This window comes from Mytilus californianus, unplaced genomic scaffold (assembly GCF_021869535.1).
Source record: "Mytilus californianus isolate M0D057914Y unplaced genomic scaffold, xbMytCali1.0.p SCAF_11, whole genome shotgun sequence".
NCBI lineage: Eukaryota > Metazoa > Mollusca > Bivalvia > Mytilida > Mytilidae > Mytilus > Mytilus californianus.
In genome coordinates this window covers 47529927-47550583 of record NW_026262593.1, presented here as the reverse complement: position 1 = coordinate 47550583, position 20657 = coordinate 47529927, and the positions used below count along the sequence as shown (strand labels likewise).

Sequence of the window (20657 nt, the reverse complement as noted above, 5' to 3'; positions counted from 1 at the left end):
GGAAAATGTTGTTAGTGCTGTATTAAGACCCCTCTACCAAAAAAAAAAAAATGTTTTGCATGCACACGTATAAAAATTGCGGTTTTTATCCAACGCAATCATAGGTTTGAACGTTGTTTTCAATTTAGACTTGTTTATATATTTTCGTTTGGGCTTGTATTATATTTGCCTTCGGGTTTATATGATCCGTTCATCCTATTTCGACTCTTCAAAATTCAAAAGTCTATCTTAAATTGAGGTAAATTATATGGCCTTTCAAATACCGTTTCGATTCCTAACATCACTGAAGAGACATTATAGTTGTCGAAATCCGGATATGGTGTACAAATTTTTGCACCTCATGTTTGCGGTATACCATCTTTTCCGCAAGTTTATTGTTTTCTGTTTGGTATTAAAATAATAATTAAGATCCATTGTGTTACATCTGGTGATCAGTTTATTTGGCAATCGCCATGGCAGTCAGCAGGGTTTAAGAACATCCGTTGTTCGACCTGCTAGTCAAATGTGTTTGTTAAAATATACTTTTTCACTTTTTTGGTCTTTTGGAAAATGTTGTTTGTGCTGTGTTTGGCCCCTCTACCAAGAAATTTGTTTTGCATGCACACGTATACAAATTGCGGTTTTTATCCAACGCAATCATAGGTTTGAACTTTGTTTTCAATTTAGACTTTTTTATATACTATATATATATTTATATATACTACAGATCTACACTAACATTGTTAGGTTGATTTTCTAGGCACTTTATAAATATTCTATCGCCTGGTATTTCTAAATCATAAGAATTCCGATGGACAAGGTGTAACTAACAGTTGTCACTACACATAAGAAGACATATATACATATAAATTTACATTGATTGTATGCTTCTAAAAATAGAATAGCATCCTGTAATTATACTGAAGAGATTAGCAGATGATCAATTCTGTACACTTAAAAATACTTTGTGTATTGCGTTTGGACGTACTTGTTTAATTCCTACGAGAAGGTAACACCTCCCGAAACGAAAGCTGATTTTTATCAGCTATAGTTAGAGGAGGGGATAAGGTGTCTGCGCAATGCTAGGCGGTGTTGTCGTAGAAGTATGAAGTGAAAAGTACAGGTTCCAGCCCTGGTCGGGGAGGAAGTACCCTTATGGAACTGAATTGTTTGCCGCAAACTTGCAGCAGACTTGCTGCAAGCTTGCGGCAAACAAAAAGTTTGCAGGAACACAGAAAATAGTGTTTGCAGATGTTTGCCGCTAGCTGCAAACTTCCGGCAAACATTGCAGCTTTTTGCTGCAAGCTTGCGGCAAGTTTGCAGAAACATCAATGTTTGCCGTTAGATTGCCAGAAAGTTTAAAATTATAAAGAATGTTTGCCGCAAGATTGCAGAAAACTTTGACCATTCTATATGTTTGCCGCAAGATTGCAGAAAACTTTGACCATTCTATATGTTTGCCAGAACATTGCAAGAATTACACAATATTGACTGGGCATGCCTAGTTGGCACTTCCTGGAAGTTATCAATTTGAAATTGTGGCTAGGTCATGTTGGTTGTGTTTTGAAAATGCATTTCACAAATAAGAGATCAAGGAGGCATTTTGGTTCAATAGATAAGGATATTCAGTATGTAATTTTGTAAGTACAAATAATTCATAGAACTGCATGTTTTAATAAAATAATTAATGTTATCATCATACATAATAAAGTAAGCAACTATATATACATGTATGTGTGTAATGAAAACCTTTAGCTATTATACGTTTGAATTTTGTAACTGATGTACATGTACTGTACCATGTTTATTAAAACTAAGTTCAATTCTGTTATGCAATTGTTACCTAGCTTTATACTCAATACACATTTGAGATTTATCCTTTTTCATTTCTTAATACAGGTATATGATGTCATTTGAGAATGACCCCTGCCCCCTTTTTCAAAACTCAAATGCATGTATGTATTTCCTTAAATCTCGTAAGTTTGCAAGAACTCTTTCAATGACTGTTTGTATACAGGCATGAATTGATTTTTTAAAAATGTTGCTGTGTAATTTGAATGAGATAAATTGAATATGTCTACACACATGACATTGGTATAATGTGTAGTTCCTGCAAGTTTGCCGCAAGTTTGCAGCAAACGATTGCCGCAAGCTTGCAGCAAACAATTGCCGCAAGCTTGCGGCAAATCTAATTTGCATAATTATGTTTGCAGCAAGCTTGCCGCAACCTTCATTTGCATGGTAAAATGGTTACGGCAAGTTTGCAGCAAATGTTTGCTGCAAGCTTGCGGCAATGTTTGCCGCAGAGCTTATTTTTCGGTAAGGGTAAAGAATCAGATCTACTCTAACAGTGTTAGGTTGATCTTCTAGGCACTTTATATATATATATGTATGATCATATATATGTATAGGAATGTTAAATTATCAATTTTGTCAATGAAGACATATATGTGTATAGTGTAGAGAACATTTTTTAGTGTATCATATATTGTTTACCTTTATTCTGCCCAATACAGTGAAAAGTTATAAATAACATCATTGATATATAACAAAATAATTCTTACAGATACTAGTTTACAGAATGTAGCCTTTTCAACTATTGTTGTTTTATTTCAGTCAATACATTGCTATAAACAATTTTGTAATTCCGTAATTGGGTGGAATTTACTTGATTTGTGGTTATTTTACTGTTATCTGATGAAATTGTAGCTTACAAACATTTCGACCACCTCACATACTGTTCTTAATACCCCATCATAAATACCAGGCTTAAAATTTTGTTCGCCAAAAATTTTGTTTCATCTACAAAAGACTCATTGGTGACGGTCGAATCCAAAAAATTTAAAAAGGCCAAATAAAGTACGAAGTTGAAGAGCACTGAAGACCAAAATTCCGAAATACAACTGAGATAATCTTTTTATGGGGTAGAAAATCTTTAGTAATTCGAAAATTTCAAAGGTTTGTAAACAGTAAACATGGATAATAATATAATTATGACCATATCAATGATAATTCATGTCAACACAAAAGTGCTGATTACTAGGCTGATGAAACCCTGGGGGTTATAAATAAAATTGCCATATATACCAGGCTTACACTATTGTACGCCAGACACGCGTTAAGGCTACAAAAGACTCATCAGTGACGCTCGAATAAAAAATGTAAACAGGCCGAATAAAGTACGTAGTTTAAGAGCATTGAAGACCCAAAATTCCAAAAGGTTTTGCCGAATACAGCTAAGCTAATCTTTTCCTGGGTAGCGAATCCTTAATATGTTGCAAAATTCACAGGTTTGGTTAAAGTTAATTTATAATTATGATCATATCAATGATAATTCATGTCAACACAGAAGTACAGAGTACTTGGCTGGTGACACCCTTGGGGAGAAAATCTATACCAGCACTGGTATTGACTTAATTGGAGATTATTGAAATTTACTCACAATTATTTGTTTGTCTTGAAATAGTTAATTCCATGGTGTACGGGAGGCAAACTTGGTGTTTATCTCAATATAGACATAGGAAAATATCGGTTATAAAGATTAAAACTGTGGCAAGGGAACACAATAAAGAAAAAATAAAGAAATTCCCGTTTTTTTCACATCATTTTTTTATAAGTATTAAAGCTATGTTTGAGCAAGTTACCGTGTGTAAAAAAATGCAAGAAATGTGTTTAATGTCTGGTAAATCCATGCCAACCTGAAAGATGAAGTTTAGAGACAAAGCTTAACTCGGTGATATGTATTTATACTTTTTCGTTGACTTTAAACATTACCTTTCCCATTTTATTATTAGTCCTTGTCCTAAGTATATGTACGTATCCAAAGACATTGATAAACGAACTAGTGCTGAAAAAAGCACATCTATCTGGAATTTTTCCGTCACTGGTTACAAAAATACCTGAAACGGCTACAAAATGGTTGTCATTACAATTGTACTAGAAAAAGTACCTGCACTGTTATCTACAAGTTTGCGCAACCAATTGTTGATCATTTGTCAATGGAAAGTCATCATTACAATCAAATACAAATTTGTTGTAATATTATTCTAATTTATAGTATATATTTCCCTCGTGCATAGCGCAGATTCCTTGTATAAATTAGGATACACTTTCAATCCTTTTTGGTTTCATCGACTCTTCAACGATTAGTTCGGTTTTTTTTTATTGTCAAATATATTTGGCTGTAGCATCGCTAAAGAAATATTATTTGTTAAAACGTAAATTCGATGCAGTAAAATTGGTGCGTTTATGTTATTAGATACGCAAGTTTTTATATTATTTCTAAATAAACGATATTCTAGACTTAATGTTAATTCACGTATCCTTGAAGATGTGTGTTCTAGATCTGCACACAATAACAGCATATGCTATACTAATTTGCATTTGACACGGATCTTATTTTCAATCTAGTTCGCTGAAGTCCAATACATCAACTTCGCTAATATGGAATATCAAGTTGTCATGAACAATAATATATGAAAGAAAATATCAAAACGAATAAAAACACTGATGCAACATTTATAACATAAAATATTGTAGTTTAAGGCAAAAGCTAACGTTTTTGTACAGGAATTGAAGATAAAATACATGTATCCGGCAAACAGCCATAGTATTACTCCAAATACAAATAATTTTATGTAATATAATAATCTTCTTCCAAATTAAATCGTGCTAAAAAGATGGAAATGTGCTCTTAATGGAAGAATTCATTCAGTATTATGTCTGATACACAACTTCATAAGCAACTTCCATCTGACTGTATCGAACCTTTGCACACATCCATGACCAGGATAAAAATTCAAATAGTGTACCTATCAAGATGCTTACCGTAAATCTTCAGTCTATCAAATCAAAACAAGGATTAGCTGAAAGTCCTTAACCCGATTTTGTCCTGGTAACAGAAACATGTATAGATTTCTCTGTTAAAGATAACCAGATTTTTCCACCAAATTATATCATCTACAAAAGTTACTGTAATCATGCAAGGAGGTTTGGTGCTTATAGCCACGGCATCGTCTTCAGCGAAGTAGACAACAAAGCCTTTATCGAGGAAACAAAAAACCCGGATATTCCTCTTGTATAGGAAAGCAAACAGGGAAACCACCAAACAGGAAATAATTGAAACTCATGAAAAGATAAAAACATTAAACTGAATACGAAAGTTCATCAAACTTAACCAGAGTGTAACAATTCATATTCCTAATTAAATAATATAACAGAGGGATAGCCTCCCGTGTCTCACGCTAAATGTATGTTAAATAATACGCAGCCGTTACAGATTAATATACAAAAAAGAAAAGGTCAGCGGATCCTTAAATTACATCTAAATTCAAAGAAATCAAGCAAATGGTACAAAATGACCTCCATCGTGCATATTGGAATACACAGAAATATTATAATACCTAAAGTGGAAACCCTTCACCACAGTTATATGGAACGCCTCTGGACATATATAAAACATATGAATATTGATAGCAACAGAGTGGGACCACTACGAAGTGATGGAGTACTACTCTCTCATCCAATAGACCAAGCAACCATCCAAAAGAACACTTTCAATCTGCATTCTAAGGAAAATATAGTCCAGATGAATTCAAATCTAGTTGTCATATGCCAGGTCAATACCCTTCTGCAGAGGAACTAAACATGGTCTCATACTTCCTGTCAGTGTTTTATCATGTTTATATCTCCTGAGTCACCAGGCGAAGAGGATATATATAGGGCAATGACAGGGAATATGAACCCATATTCCCTGTGATGCCCGAATAACAATCACATTATACTGGAGTATCCTGATTTGAACGCTCAAATTACCATTCTTATCTTTGTTTTCCTCATGTTGAGGTAACCAATCAAACTGCAGAATTGCCCGGGATATTTCACTCCAATATCATATAACATATTACTTTCTTCATATACAATATCTATGCCATGTCAAAGATATCAAAGAAATAGAGTTTAAGGACTTTATTCAACCAATAAAATGAAATATTACATAAATATACTAATATTATAGATTGATATATGTTAAATTATAAATTTTATGGTCTTTCAACTACACAAATAATGATTTTTTGTGATATTTAAAGGTATCAAGAGATATTGCAAAAATAAGCTTTTATCGACGCATATATTATTGCGACATATATGTCATGATTTAACATTTATTATGCTGCATGGATTCTGACCTAAGTTTTGAAAGCATGAGTTCATAAATTTTCTTAACTTAAACTTTGGCAATGTTTTTAAATGTCTCCATATAAAGGAACATTAAACTGCATATAATTTTAGGATCTTTCATTTGGATGATGTTATCTGTGTATCAATGTGAACAGAGAAATGCTGTGTCCAGGTAAACGTTAACATAGACTTCACCACACGATACAGTAATTATTATCACCAGTTGGTGATAGTCCAGGTCATTGTTTGTAAGAAATTGTTCTTTTGTGTATTTGCGATCTGCGCATATGCGTGCTGTACGATGACAACAGAAAATAATGCCAATACAGTAAGCTGTCAACATTTTGTTCTATTTCATTTAATCCACGGAAGCACTCTCATTAGAGAGAGATCTTCGACTCGAAATGGTGCGAGATGACAACCATGCAATCAAATTAGGTAGCATAGAAGTGTTTGAAATTGACTATAAAAAAAAAGTTGCATATGCCAAGCAGTAAGCCAAAACGGCATGGTCATCGGTTTCATATTGAAGTCATGAACTGGAAAATGTTTATCCGTCACATTCTATCATGCAATCATCACATCATTATTTATTATTATACATTCTTATTGTCTGTCGTATCCTTAAAGTTTACCATAATTATGCAATTACGAACACACAAAAGGATTAATGGTAATGTATGACGCCATTTCCCCTGATTGACTTGTCACGATAAAATTTTGGATATAGTGTCAATGTAACATTTCCTTCATTGAGATGTAACATTTTTACTTGTATTTGATAAACTGTTGGCACAGAGTTATGTGTCGCCTGTCGGACAATGACCTACGGGGCAGGGCCTCCAAATACTCATCAAACTGATATGTATACCGATACTTATGCAACTTTACAGAAAATATCATTGATCTTTTAACAAGTAGTTCCTATCAAACTTTTTTAAGCAGAAAACTCATTGAATATTGCTAATTAATTCAAAGCCACTGGACCATGACCTAGAGGGAAGGGCCTCGAAATAGTCGTCAAACTGATAATAATGTAATTTTATAGAAAATATCATTGATCTATCACAAGTTGTTCCTATCAAGTTTAAATTGTATCTTTATTGGAGTATAACACGTACTTTGTCAAGCTTGAAATGTCCCAAAAACTATCTGAACTGGTCTTGAAATAATCATGAAAAGTAGTTTAGTAACTGTTATTTAATATCAGAGACATGCATACTATATATGTCTCGGACAAGACCAATTATAAAATACAAAATTACCATTAAGCAGAAAACGTTACACTGAAAGTTGGGTTTTTAATTGAAAGTCGCTGGACCATTACCTAGGGGACAGGACCTCTAAATAGTCGTCAAACTGTTATGTACTGATAGTAATGCAACTTTATAGAAAATATCATTGATCGACCACCAGTAGTCTCTATGGGTACAAGTTGGTTGAAGTACGAGTTGGTAAAAGTACGAGTTGGTAGGAGTACTGGAGTTGGTAAAAGTACGAGTTGGTTGAGAATTAACGAGTTGGCAAAGGTACGAGTGTATTCGTTCCAATCAAACTGACTTAAGCAGAAAACTTAACAATTGTTGACGCCGCCGGAAAAAGCAACATTTATGTCTCGCCATCCGCGACAAACGAGACCAAAATATATTCCTCAGCAGCAAATTTTGATAATCCTGCATTTAAGGCATAACGCCATGTACCTGGAAAGGAAGCTGCCCTGTTATTTATACAGCTGGTTTAATATCAAACATTGTCGTAATCATGAGCTATAGTACAATAATATATTTACAGCTGAAACCAGTCTAAATGTTCTCTAAAAAATATTTTCATCTTGGATCAAACTGAATTTAAGACCAGACATGTTCAACGCCTTTTAACCATAAATTGCAATTTATAGTTATCAATAACGAAGACTTGATCATGTTGATGGCAATGTTACTATTTGATAATCTACTGTGCCCTTCAACGGTTAAAGTCCTTTTGATATTAGACTTATGATCGCCAATCACTTTTTCATATGCTCACGCATAACAGGAAATTATACTAATCAACTAAGACAATTTGCTCCATCACTTCATATTTTTCTTCATCAAAGCCTGTCGACAATTAAATTCAATCAAACTTTTAGTTCAATTTCAAATATCGAAAAAAAGATTTGTTTTAGCATGTGTTTTTATTTGCTCCAAAGTTATGTTCGCGTTCAAGTGTCCACTTTTTGATTGGAATCTAAACCATAGAATACAATAATATCGCCACCACATTTTTCATACGTCAATAAATTAAGGCAACAGTAGTTCACAGATGTTCAAATCTCAACAATTGATGATGCAAAACAAATCAAATTACAAATTTAAACTGATTGCTAGTTATATTTAATCAAGTTGACAATTTAAATATAAAATTTAAAATAAGGTAAATTTCAGCCACTCTATAGTCAGAGAAAAATGCCTTATTGTAAAAGAGAGGTGAGAGATACCAAAAGGGTAATTTAAACTAATAAGTCGAAAATAAACTAACAATGTCACGGCAAAAAGCCGAAAAACGATCAAAAGACAAATAACAGTATACAAAACACAACATAGAAAACTAAAGCAACACGAACCCCACCAAAAACCGGGGGCTGATCTCAGGTGCTTCAGAAGGGTAAACAGATTATGCCCTACATGTAACATCCGTTTTGTTTATGACCTATAAAAATATGTTGATTAGTAATATCAAGTGAGTATGCATCACACAATAGCGGATTGGAGATTGATTCTTATCTAATCCTAAGACACCGCCAAATTAATTAACTATCGGTTAAGTTTATGTTCCAACACAAAAACTTGATCAACTGTACAAATTAATGTCATGCAAGTCATGATTTTGAATCATATTGAAAAGGCATTTATAATTATCACCTAAGATTGGTTGAAACCTGAGAAATATGAAATTTCCAGTAATTTAAATCTTTTCATTTCTATCCTAAGTTTATTTTATGTGATGCATTCTAAGAATTTTTATATTTTTTTTACCAAAATATGTATTTGCATGTTATTAATGGGAATACAAGGATACAGTTGGTTTATTCTGTGACTTCAGGTGAGCATGTTTGAATGAAAACAAAATATTACCACGACCTGCACATGCTAAAACTGTTTGGGCAATTTTTAGACACTGGTATAATAGTGCTGTGTTTTGGCTCCTTGAATTGAACAATGAAAAGATCTTATAAATATATCAAAATTTATTTTTTTATAACAATTGTTATCAAAACAAATAATTTTGATATGTTTAAACTTGTCTTGTATATTTGTTTTTAACTTCTTATATTTTAGGAACAAATGTAAGCAAATTCCAAAAATTAACTTATTATATTGTCTTGTCATTAATATTGAGATATGAGCAGCACGCTATATTTTTCTACAAAATGTGTTATTATAAAATGATGATGTGTGTAAAATATTCCTATATCATATATATGTATTAATTAACCAATAAATATTTTTTTATCAGGAACAGAATGATATTTATACATCCTCCTCTACATTTTTGTTCAAACAAGACGCCATAAAAGTAAACTCCACTATGTCAAGTAACAACTTTTCTACAATACTTGTTCAAAGCGTTAACTGCAGTGAAACTTTAATCTGTTGGTTGAGATACTACGTTCCCTAACATAGAAACAGAAAAATCTGAAGACATTAAACTGAGTCCTGGAAAAAAGTAAAGTTCCTTCTCCTCGCAATATTCCAATAAAACAATTTGTGCAACAGAGGTCTTATCGACAGTCCCGTCTTTCTTGTTTGGTACCACAGCTTGGAGCAGACATGCGTTCGCCTGTAAAAATCGAAGGTAAAATTTAAACCATGAAAGAAAAAATAAACTTGGAGCTTACAAATTCATTCATCTTTAACTTTTCGAAATTCAGCTCTGAGAGTCCCTGTAGAAGGTAATTCAGAGACTCTATATTGCGGATTAAACAATTCATGAATATACAAAGATAATTTGTATATTATGTACTAAAATAAATATTACAATTGTTTCAACTAAATCAGATATCAGAGTTACAAAGTAATAATGACATCGGTATTTTTTTTTTATATCTGTGACTGCCGTATAGATATTGACTGATGACCGATATAATGATTGATGATCGGTATAATGTTTTTTCTCTCTCAGAAAGCATAGCTAACACTCCAACAGAATTGATGCTTCTACTTAACTGGGGCTCTAAAGAGCCTTACTTAGGTATATGCGCAATTTCAATATTGTAGACTACTGTTTACAGTTCCTCTCTATCTTATTTAATTTTTGCCCAAAACACAAAGACGGTAAAAAAAAATCGTCATTTAAGGGTTATCACTCCTATATACTAAATTTTTCAGCTGAATTGCCCTGATTGTAGATCTTGTCTTGCTGATCATTTTTGTTATCTAAAATTTCTGTCTATCGTTCATAATTTTCAAGATGATAGGCAATTCGTCATTTAAGGACAATAACTCCTATAAAAAGTCGTCAGACAGTTTTGACGTAAATAGACAATAGGTAGAGCTCAACATTCTAAACATTTCAGACCCTGTCCAATATTCTTTATTTACAGCTGTTTTCAAAATAATAGACACAACTTACATTTTACTCCTATGTTCTATTTTTTTGCTATGTCCACCATCTTGATTGGAAGGCGAGGTCATCGGACACATTTTTTAAACTAGATACCCTAATGATGATTGTGGCCAAGTTTGATTAATTTTGGCGCAATAGTTTCAGAGGAGATGATCTTTTGTAAAAGTTAACAGACGACTGACTACGAATGGCAGACAACAACGACAGACGATGGATGCCAGGTGAGCTAAAAAACAAGTTATATGTGAATTGGTCTTTTTCTTTGACCTGAAGGCCATCAATGTACATACTTATTTTTGAAATGATTTTGAATGAATGGAAATGCATGTTTTACAGATATTTAACATAAAGTGAAGATCTTTCCTGTACACAGAAAAAAATGATACCCTTTCTAGAGCTTGTATTTGTATAAAAATAAGAAGATTTGGTATCATTGCCAATGAGACAACTATTCACAAGAGACTAAATGACACAGAAATTAACAACTATAGGTCACCGTACGGCCTTCAACAATGAACAAAGCCCATACCGCATAGTCAGCTATAAACGGCCCCGAAATGACAAATGTAAAACAATTCAAACAAGAAAACTAACGGCATAATTTACGTACAAAATAATGTACATGAGTACTCTAAACAGATCTCAGGAATTCTTTTGTATCCACCTCTGATGCACAAAGTCCCAAGAGTATGTAGTTTCAAAGTAGTTCTGAAGCCTGATTTTGATAAATTGAAGATAATTGCAAAGTGTGACAATGAAAAAATGTACAAATTCTAAAATCTTTTCCCATCATTACCTCTTTCATCATTTCTAGAAATGATTTCTCATGAGCCATTTTTTTAAAAACATGAATTAATGCCTGCATAAAATATGATCCATTCATTCCTTCTCCAATGATCCATGGGCCTTTTTCTAAAATAAACAATGAAGTCCAAACACATCAAGAGTTCTATTTAAGACATACTATTAGATGTTTTGTCAATCGTCTGAAAACTAAATCACAATATCTTCAGTTTAAGTGCTATCTCTTTCAAAAACCAGTTGTTCAATCAAATTAGATTAGAACATTGATACTAATTAAGAAACAATTTAAACTTTTTGCAGCGTCATATTATTAAGTCCTTCTGAAAAGTTCTAAAGTTTCACTGCAAAGAAAGAAATTATTTAACGCATATGGCACATTCACTTATCATTTAAGTAAACTGCTTCATACATTTGTCATATGGAAAACAAGTAAAACTGTAATGATACCCCTGCTTTTAGAATTCGGTAAACATGAAGTAGATTAGCAATAAATCTGAAAACATATCACACAGTAAAACATGTTCACATGAAGCCTGACAACAAATTTCAGGAAACTCTTATTTGTAGTTCCCTATAAAAATGTGACAAATATTTTATACATGACCATTATGTGTTAGAATATATATCGTTTAACAGGAAGTTTATGAGTCAAAAATCTGAAAAAATATCACATGGTAAAGCATTTTCACATGAAGCTTGATAACAAAATTTGGGAAGGTCTTATTTATAGCTCCTTGGAATAAACTGTTGACACAGAGAGTTGTCTCACCTGTCGGCATAAAATTCAGAAAAAGACAATCTGATGAACAGCAACATTGCTAATTAATTCAAAGTTGCAGGACCAACTAGTGGGCATGGTGGGTAGGGCCTGGAAATGGTTGACAAAGTGAGATGAACAGACAGCAATGTAACTTAATAGAAAATATTGTCTATTGAAAGTAGTTCCTATCAAACTAACTTAATCAGAAAACTTCACATTGAAAATTGTTAATTGCTTGAAAGTCACTGGACCATGACCTAGGGGGCAGGGCCTTGAAATAGTTGTCAAACTGATATGTATTGATAGTGATGCAACTTTATAGAAAATATAATTGACCTATCCCAAGTAGTTCATATCGAATTAACTTAAGCAGAAAACTAATCATTGAAAATTGCTAATTAATTTGAAAGTCACTGAACCATGGCCTAGGGGGCAGAGCCTCAAAATTAAGTCGTCAAACTGACATGTATTAATAGCAATGCAACTTCATACAAAATATCATTGATCTATCAACAGTAGATCCTATCAAACTAACTCAAGCAGAAAACATAAAATTGAAAATTGCTTATAAATTCAAAGTCATTAGACCATGTCCTAGGAGCCAGGGCCTCAAAATAGTTGTCAGACTGATAAGTACTGACAGTAATGCGACTTCATAAAAAATATCATTGATCTATCACAAGTAGATCCTATCAAAACTAACTTAAGCAGAAAACTTAACATTGAAAATTGTTTATTAATTCAAAGTCACTGAACCATGACTTAGGCAGCAGGGCCTCAAAATAGTTGTCAAACTGATAAGTACTGACAGTAATGCGACTTCATACAAAATATCATTGATCTATCACAAGTAGATTCTATCAAAACTAACTTAAGCAGAAAACTTAACATTGAAAATTGCTAGTTAATTCAAAGTTGCTGGACCATGACCTAGGGGGCAGGACCTCGAAATAGTCATCAAACTGATATGTACTGATAGTAATGCAACTTTGTATCAAATATCAATGATCTATCACAAGTAGTTCCTATCAAACTAACTTAAGCAGAAAACTTAACAATTGTTGACATCACCGTCGCCGGAAAAGCAATCCCTATGTCTCGTTTCCGATAATTTCGTCGCTGGCGAGACGAAAAAGGTGACCAAAATTCAAAAGATGGCCATTATGTGTTAGAATATATATTATTTAGTAATCGGTAAACAAGAAGTCGATGGGCAATGAATTTAAAAACACATCACATGGTAAAGCATACTGACAAAAAGACTCGTCATAACTGTAGACATAACTGGTCTGTAAATAGAGGTTAGAAAGGATAGCTAGCATTTTAATTGCAGTATACAGGCCCATGATTAAAACTCAAAACTGTAACATAAGTTTTTGAAATGATCACAGGTAAAATATGATAATGTGCCTTAATCTATATAAAATAAATGAGGAATGTGTCCATGGGACACAGATGATGCCCCCGCTTGCATATCATATAAAGCTATAAAGGGACACAATTGAAGAGTGGTAAAAGTGACGCTACCCAAATTTGTACTTGATCTCAGTTTTGTGGTAAGAAGTATTTTGTATAAGTTTCATAACATTTGTTTGAGGCTAATTTAAGTTAGAGAACGGCAACGAAAAATTCAACAATTTTTCCATTTGTAAAGGGGCATAACTCTAGAACGGTTAAAATAACACCACCAAAATTCAAACTTGATCTGTATTTTATGGTAATAAGTATTAGGTATAAGTTTCATAACATTTGGTTGAGATAAACTTAAGTTAGAGAACGGCAACGAAAAATTCAACAATTTTTCCATTTGTAAAGGGGCATAACTCTAGAACGGTTAAAGTGACGCCACCAACATTCAAACCTGATCTGTGTTTTGTGGTAATAAGCATTGTGTATAAGTTTCATAACATTTGGTTGAGGCAAACTAAAGTTAGAGAACGGAAATCAATTTGATACGTATGTAGCGGACAAGGGTAAAACGAAATTGACAATGAGGGTCGGTTGAAAACAAAACTTTACGACAAAAGAGATGATTTCAGCTTCCCAATTGTGAACTTTCCATTTCTATGTAGCAACATTCCAGCAGCGCCTGCATACGGAGTATATATCTACCAATTGATACGATATTCCCGGGCTTGTGTTTCCTATCATGATTTCCTTGATAGAGGATTGCTGCTCACAAGGAAGCTATTAAGCCAAGAGTTCCAAATGGTGAAGTTGAAATCATCCCTTCGTAAATTTTACGGACGCCATCACGAGTTGGATGACCGTTATGGAATAACCGTTTCACAGATGATATCGGATATGTTCCTTATGTCGTAACTATAATATCCTTCCCTTTTCACGAATGTGACTTACCGAATTAGACTATTTACCGGATTTGTAATAACATAAGCAACACGATGGGTGCCAGATGTGGAGCAGGATCTGCTCACCCTTCCGGAGCACCTGAGATCACCCCCAATTTTTGGTGAGGTTCGTGTTGCTTAGTCTTTAGTTTTCTATGTTGTGTCATCTGTACTATTATTTGTCTGTTTGTCTTTTTATTTTTGGCCATGGCGTTGTCAGTTTGTTTTCGATCTAAGAGTTTGACTGTCCCTCTGGTATCTTTCATCCCTCTTATAATGCCCCCTCCGCTACGACGGAGGCATAAAAAATCAATTGCAATTTATATTTAATCAAGACAGATAAACAGTCCTGCGTATATGTAACATTTACTTATTTATTTCCATATAATGCTGTGACATTTGAAAGGTAATAAACAGCTGTACCAGAGACGCAAAATACACCAGTCCTGTGAACGTTGAAATTCATGCAATAATCAAATGGAATATTGTAGAAGACATTAAATAAGAAATAGTAACACAGCCTTGCAGAAAATCTGTAGGCAATTTCAAAATTGCCTTAAATTTGACGATTAACATGATTAAAGTCCCATAAATCTGGAAAATTGAATCTTTTTTTTCAAAATGGAAAGAGAGCTTTTATATTTTAGGCAATTCCAACAATAACATATAAATGTATGTTATTTGTAGTAAACTGATCAAAGTATATTTGAGTAAGTAAATTTGCAATCTCAATTTTTTTACAAAGTGTGGTGGGATGTACTGACATACAAAGATATAACATAATATATCCTGTCTATCATATGCATGTCTATCATAAACTAAAAAATATCTATACTTGTCCTTGGTTGAGAAGACACCACAAATAAATCTTTATTATTTGACCCTTTGTCGTAAAAATGCAGCTCCTGTTTTTCAACATCCAAGTCATCATATGTTTCTGTTTCTTCTTCAAATAAAAAGGAAAAAGAAGCATAGTATTTCAACAATTACAAAGCTTGCCTCTTATTTCCATTCTTTTTGAAATACTTTATTCTGCATAACTGAATTACGATAAAAGTATATGAAATGAGCTGTATTCATTTTTCTTAATTTATTATTGTACTTATAAAATTAACATCCTAATGCTAATATTTACAGAGATGTTGTTTACAGAGCAGGTAAATGTAGATACAATCCATGTAAACTCATCGATATTTTGAATACACTTTTTCTTAAAGGTAATCAATTAAACACAGTAGTACAATTTTTTAAAATTGCTTTATCAGTACTAACATTGATTTTGTTGTTGAAAAAAATCAAACATAATTAAGTATATATCGGTACTATGTACAGCTATGAGAACTCATGATCCTTCATCCTATCGATACAGTTAACTTGGCATTTCTTTTAGCATATCACAATGTCATGCTCTTCTCAGACTGTTTATGAATGTTTGTAATTGGCTTTAAACTAGCTTTCAGTAATCAAGTACTCTTAAACTGGTCCTTCAGTCTGTTGTTTGTATAATAATCTTTTCTATTCATAATTTATTTAATGCTGATATACCTAAAGATCAAGTTTTCCCACAAGTATCACAAAAACTTAACATTATCAAAGATCCACAAAAATGAGGTCAAGGTCAGATGAAACCTCCAAGACCTTACAGTAATTATATACATCAAATATAGTTGACCTTATTGCTTATAGTATCTGAGAAACAGATTTCACCTTGAAACCTTAACATTGACTAATGAACCATGAAAATGAGGTCAAGGTCAGATGAATCCTACCAGACAGACATTTTACACTAATAATGTTTTGGGGCCCTTTATAGCTTGCTGTTCGGTGTGAGCCAATGCTCCGTGTTGAAGGCCGTACCTTGACCTATAATGGTTTACTTTTATAAATTGTAACTTGGATGGAGAGTTGTCTCATTGGCACTCATACCACATCTTCCTATATCTATGTACACCTTACAATCATTCCATCCATCAAATAAAGTTGACCTCCTGCTTATAGTATCTGAAAAACGGACCTGATCATTTACTTTAACCTTGATCACTGATCCATAAAATGTGGTCGAGGTCAGGTAAACCCTGTGTGACGGAAATGTAGACCTAGCAAGGAAAACACATACTAAATATAGTTATTCTATTACTCATAATAAGTGAGAAATTCACATAACATAAAAATTTAACTTTTTTTTAATCAGTCACTTAACCATGATAATGATGTCAAGGATAACTGACATATGACAGACGGAAAGTTCATAACATAAGGCATCTGTATGCAAGGTATGAAGCCTCCATGTCTTCTACCGTCACCCTCTGAAATATAGTGAATTTAAACAGTTTATGCTGCCCGCTCCGGATTTTAATCCCTATTTCTCGCATTCTGTGACTTTCATCGTAGGCGAGACAAAATTTAAATCTGACTGGAGCTGGTAAATGACAAGCCCCATTACCACAGTATAAAGAAGTACCCCTTCATTGTTACAATAAGGCTTAGCTTATATACCTTCAAAATTGTATGTACTTATAATGACAACTTTTGGTTTTCCTGCAAAAGCTGGGGATTCTTGAATGATTGAAAATATTTCTTTATTTTCTATTTCGTTGTCATATTTGTCATATATTTGTCTTGGTTTATATTTATCTCCACCAGAGAAGATTACTATAACTAAGCTGTCAAAAGATGAATTCTCTTTGTTCTTTAAATTGTCTTGAAGAAACATCTTCATGTCCTGTATCAAAAATAAACAATTGAAATATCTTCTTTAAAGTACAGCAGGAAATATATCATTCAACCAAAAAACATTACAAGAATTAAGCTATAATAACTTTAATTGTCTGCTTCCCTATGCATCTTCCCAACAAAACAATAAACTTATTTGAAGATGTCATCTTTTTTATATTTTGATATGCACAGTTACTTTCTTTCCAGTACATGTATTGCCTTCCAAATAAAATCCAAAACACTAAAAACAGCATTAATAGACAATAACTCAAATAACAATACTGTTGGTGTATTAGGTATTGCAGTTTTCCCTATTTTCTATTTAATATTTGGATTTCCCACTATGTTCCATATTTAATAATAATTTTGAATTCATGTTGCTTGATATCCTGAGGATGAACTTCCCAAAACATAAGACTTGACAGATAAGCAATAAAATTTTCAGTAATAATTAAAGACTTTTTTTTTATAGAATAAAAGCATATAACAAACTTTATTTTTTACTTCAATATATATAGACTACGAAAACTATCTTCTCTAAAGATATAAGTTAAAAGCCTATGCATAAAGAGAACCTTGTAAAATTAAATGTATGCTAAGTTTCTAATAAAATAATGTGTTGATATGATTTTTAAGCCCAACTGACCTATTTGTTTCCTATGAGCTATTGAAATGACTTGATAGCCAAGTTTTGTTTTCGACATCATTTCCATTTTTAGTATCATTTACATTGGCCTCATTTTAAGCATCATTTACATCATTCTATTATAATAATTTTTTATGATAACGGCCATAAACAAACAAAAAAAGTCATTGATCAGGTTTGCTTGCATCAGTTTTTTTAATCTATTATATTTTGCAAGATAATAATCAAATATGCAAACAACTGATGAAAATATCATTTAAGGTGGTATGGTAGTCTTCCGCCATCTTAGATTCTAAAATAGGTCCAGAAATTTATTTAAATCTATAATATAGTAAAATTCGATGACGAAATTCAATTTACGAATAAGATTTTTCTTTTAAATGAATACATTTGTGTGATCTTAAGTTATATTACTCATGTTTTTAGAAAGTAATAAATGTTCGCTTTATATGTTTTTTTTTAAAACTTTGTATATATTTGGCGGAGGTAACTCAGAAAATGTATAATTCTTAAAGGAATCTTCAGGAAAATTTTCTGAAAGCATTTTTTTTAGAGCTATGTTCTCATAATTTTTTTTAAAAAACTATAATTTACTTCCGAATAATACTTTTTGGCTTTTTTTTTTTTAACTTTTTTTGATTCGAGCGTCACTGATGAGTCGTTTGTAGACGATTATGGCGTCTGGCGTAGAACATTTTAATTCTGGTAAACATGATGAGTTTATTTCTATTCACATTATGATGCTTTTCCACTGTTAAATCCAAACAAAAAATGCAATTTTTACATAATCTGTAGCTTTAAAACAAGCTCGGTGACCTATCAGTTTTTTTTTTTTTTTTTATATATTTAAACAAATTAAAACATATAGTAGATTTTGGCAAAGTATGAAAAAATTCATCTTTCATGTATACTCCCGTAGCACATTTATGCCAATAACTGTTATAAGCGATTGATTGACAATTTTGGATCAATAAATATAATTGCAAATCTAAGTTAGTCTAGTTAAATCTGATAGTTTTGAGATGACAATTTCTCTCAGTTTAAGTTTCAAAATATATGCCAAAACATGTGTTCGCCCTATGTTCTATTTTTAGACACAGTAGCCATGTTGGTTGATTGGTCGGGAAGAAATTCAAGTATTTTATTTGCGACACCCTCACAATCAATCAAACCAAGTTTGGCTGAAATTAGTCTTATATTCCATAAACAAAGATTTTGAAAAAAGCTAACTATATGCTACGAAATACAACAGACGCCTAGTGATGGCAATGCTCACTTGCACTTTTAGGCAAGGTGAGTTTAACATAAATGATTATCCAGCATGATTAAATTCTAGTCATGAAAGGCTTTTTTCCTTGGGTTAGTAAAACCTGTGCTAAAAATGTATAAATACAAAAAGAAAATATTCATGATTTCCTTTCTTAATGTATCCAATCTGATTTGAATACTAATCATGTGTCCACACTTTGCTTACAAGAATCTGACAACACTCCCTTCTTCTTTCTGTAATAGTAATTATTACATCACTAAATGAAATTTTGGCCTTCATATTTTTAAGGTGTTTATAACCATTACGACAAAACAAGCTGATCCCAGCAGGCCTTTTAGACAGAAAGTTGAACAGAACGTTGTCACATACTTGTTACCGAAATGAGTCACCGAATTTGTATTTCAATCAGATTGTAATGTATGAAAACTTTAATTGTGCTGATGGTTTAGAACGAGAAATTTGATCAATCCCTAATATTAGAATTTTTGTTTTCATACGAACAAAAAGAGATGTGGGTAATAAATTAATGAGGCAGAAACCCCTCTCCCAAAACAAAATCCTACCAAAAGACTTCTAGGGGTAGCATACATATCGAAAGATTATGACACTTTATAGCAGTCAACTTATTAAATACAATTACTATTGCATAGGTTAAAAGAATATATGTTTTCGGCAATTTGTTGTGCTTGGTGACTGTCTCATTTACAATTACCACACAAACCAAGGTCATTAGTGGTTACTTGTTCAGTAATGGTATCATATCCTTAATTTAAACAACAAATATTGATGAACAGATATTTGTATATATTCAAATATACATTCGGTATTTTTGTTATTTTACTTTTTATCTTATCAAATAGAAAACTAAACTTCTGATTTTTGTTGAAGACTTATATACAAGTTCTAAGACATTACGACAAATCAATGCAACAAAAAAGTTTTAACAAAAGTACGAACTCAAAGTTAAATTCAAAAATGGAAGTCCATAAAACCTGGAAAAAAACACACTCGACGATATCAGCCAACAGAACAAATGGAAAAGAACTGTCATATTTCAGCCATTACATCAGTCAACTTACTAAATACAATTACTTTTACATAGATTTACAGAATATTTGTTTTCGGCTATTTGTTATAATTAGTTTCTGTCTCATTGACAATTACCACAGAAACCAAGGCCTTTTGTGATTACGTGGTCAGTTATGGTATCAAATTCTTAATTAAAACAAAACAGTAATGAAGATATTGATTTTGAAGAACAGATATTTGTATATTTTTAAACATAAATATCCTATCAAATAGAAAACAAAAATTCTGATCTCTGTTGAAGGTCGACAAATTCTGGGACAC

At 32.4% G+C, this 20657-nt stretch overlaps 2 protein-coding genes and 1 long non-coding RNA gene across 4 annotated transcripts in view; all 3 read right to left on the bottom strand.

Annotated features, from left to right (window-relative positions):
* The window catches only part of LOC127720208 (uncharacterized), a 220975-nt gene that overhangs the window by 40227 nt on the left and 160091 nt on the right, over nt 1-20657 (bottom strand). The gene's annotated exons all lie outside the window — the stretch shown is intronic.
* The window catches only part of LOC127720209 (uncharacterized), a 190474-nt gene that overhangs the window by 40364 nt on the left and 129453 nt on the right, over nt 1-20657 (bottom strand). The window lies entirely within an intron of this gene.
* The window catches only part of LOC127720206 (uncharacterized), a 106186-nt gene continuing 91460 nt past the window's right edge, over nt 5932-20657 (bottom strand). Inside the window, exons 16-19 of one of the 2 annotated variants that reach the window (XM_052226681.1) lie at nt 17173-17398; nt 15512-15622; nt 11561-11676; nt 5932-9978 (exon numbers count right to left, since the gene is read on the bottom strand). In XM_052226681.1, coding sequence (XP_052082641.1) covers nt 9784-9978; nt 11561-11676; nt 15512-15622; nt 17173-17398 — 648 coding nt within the window. In that variant the 3' untranslated portion in view covers nt 5932-9783. The remainder of the gene's footprint in view (nt 9979-11560; nt 11677-15511; nt 15623-17172; nt 17399-20657) is intronic. The other variant, XM_052226682.1, reaches the window with a different exon arrangement.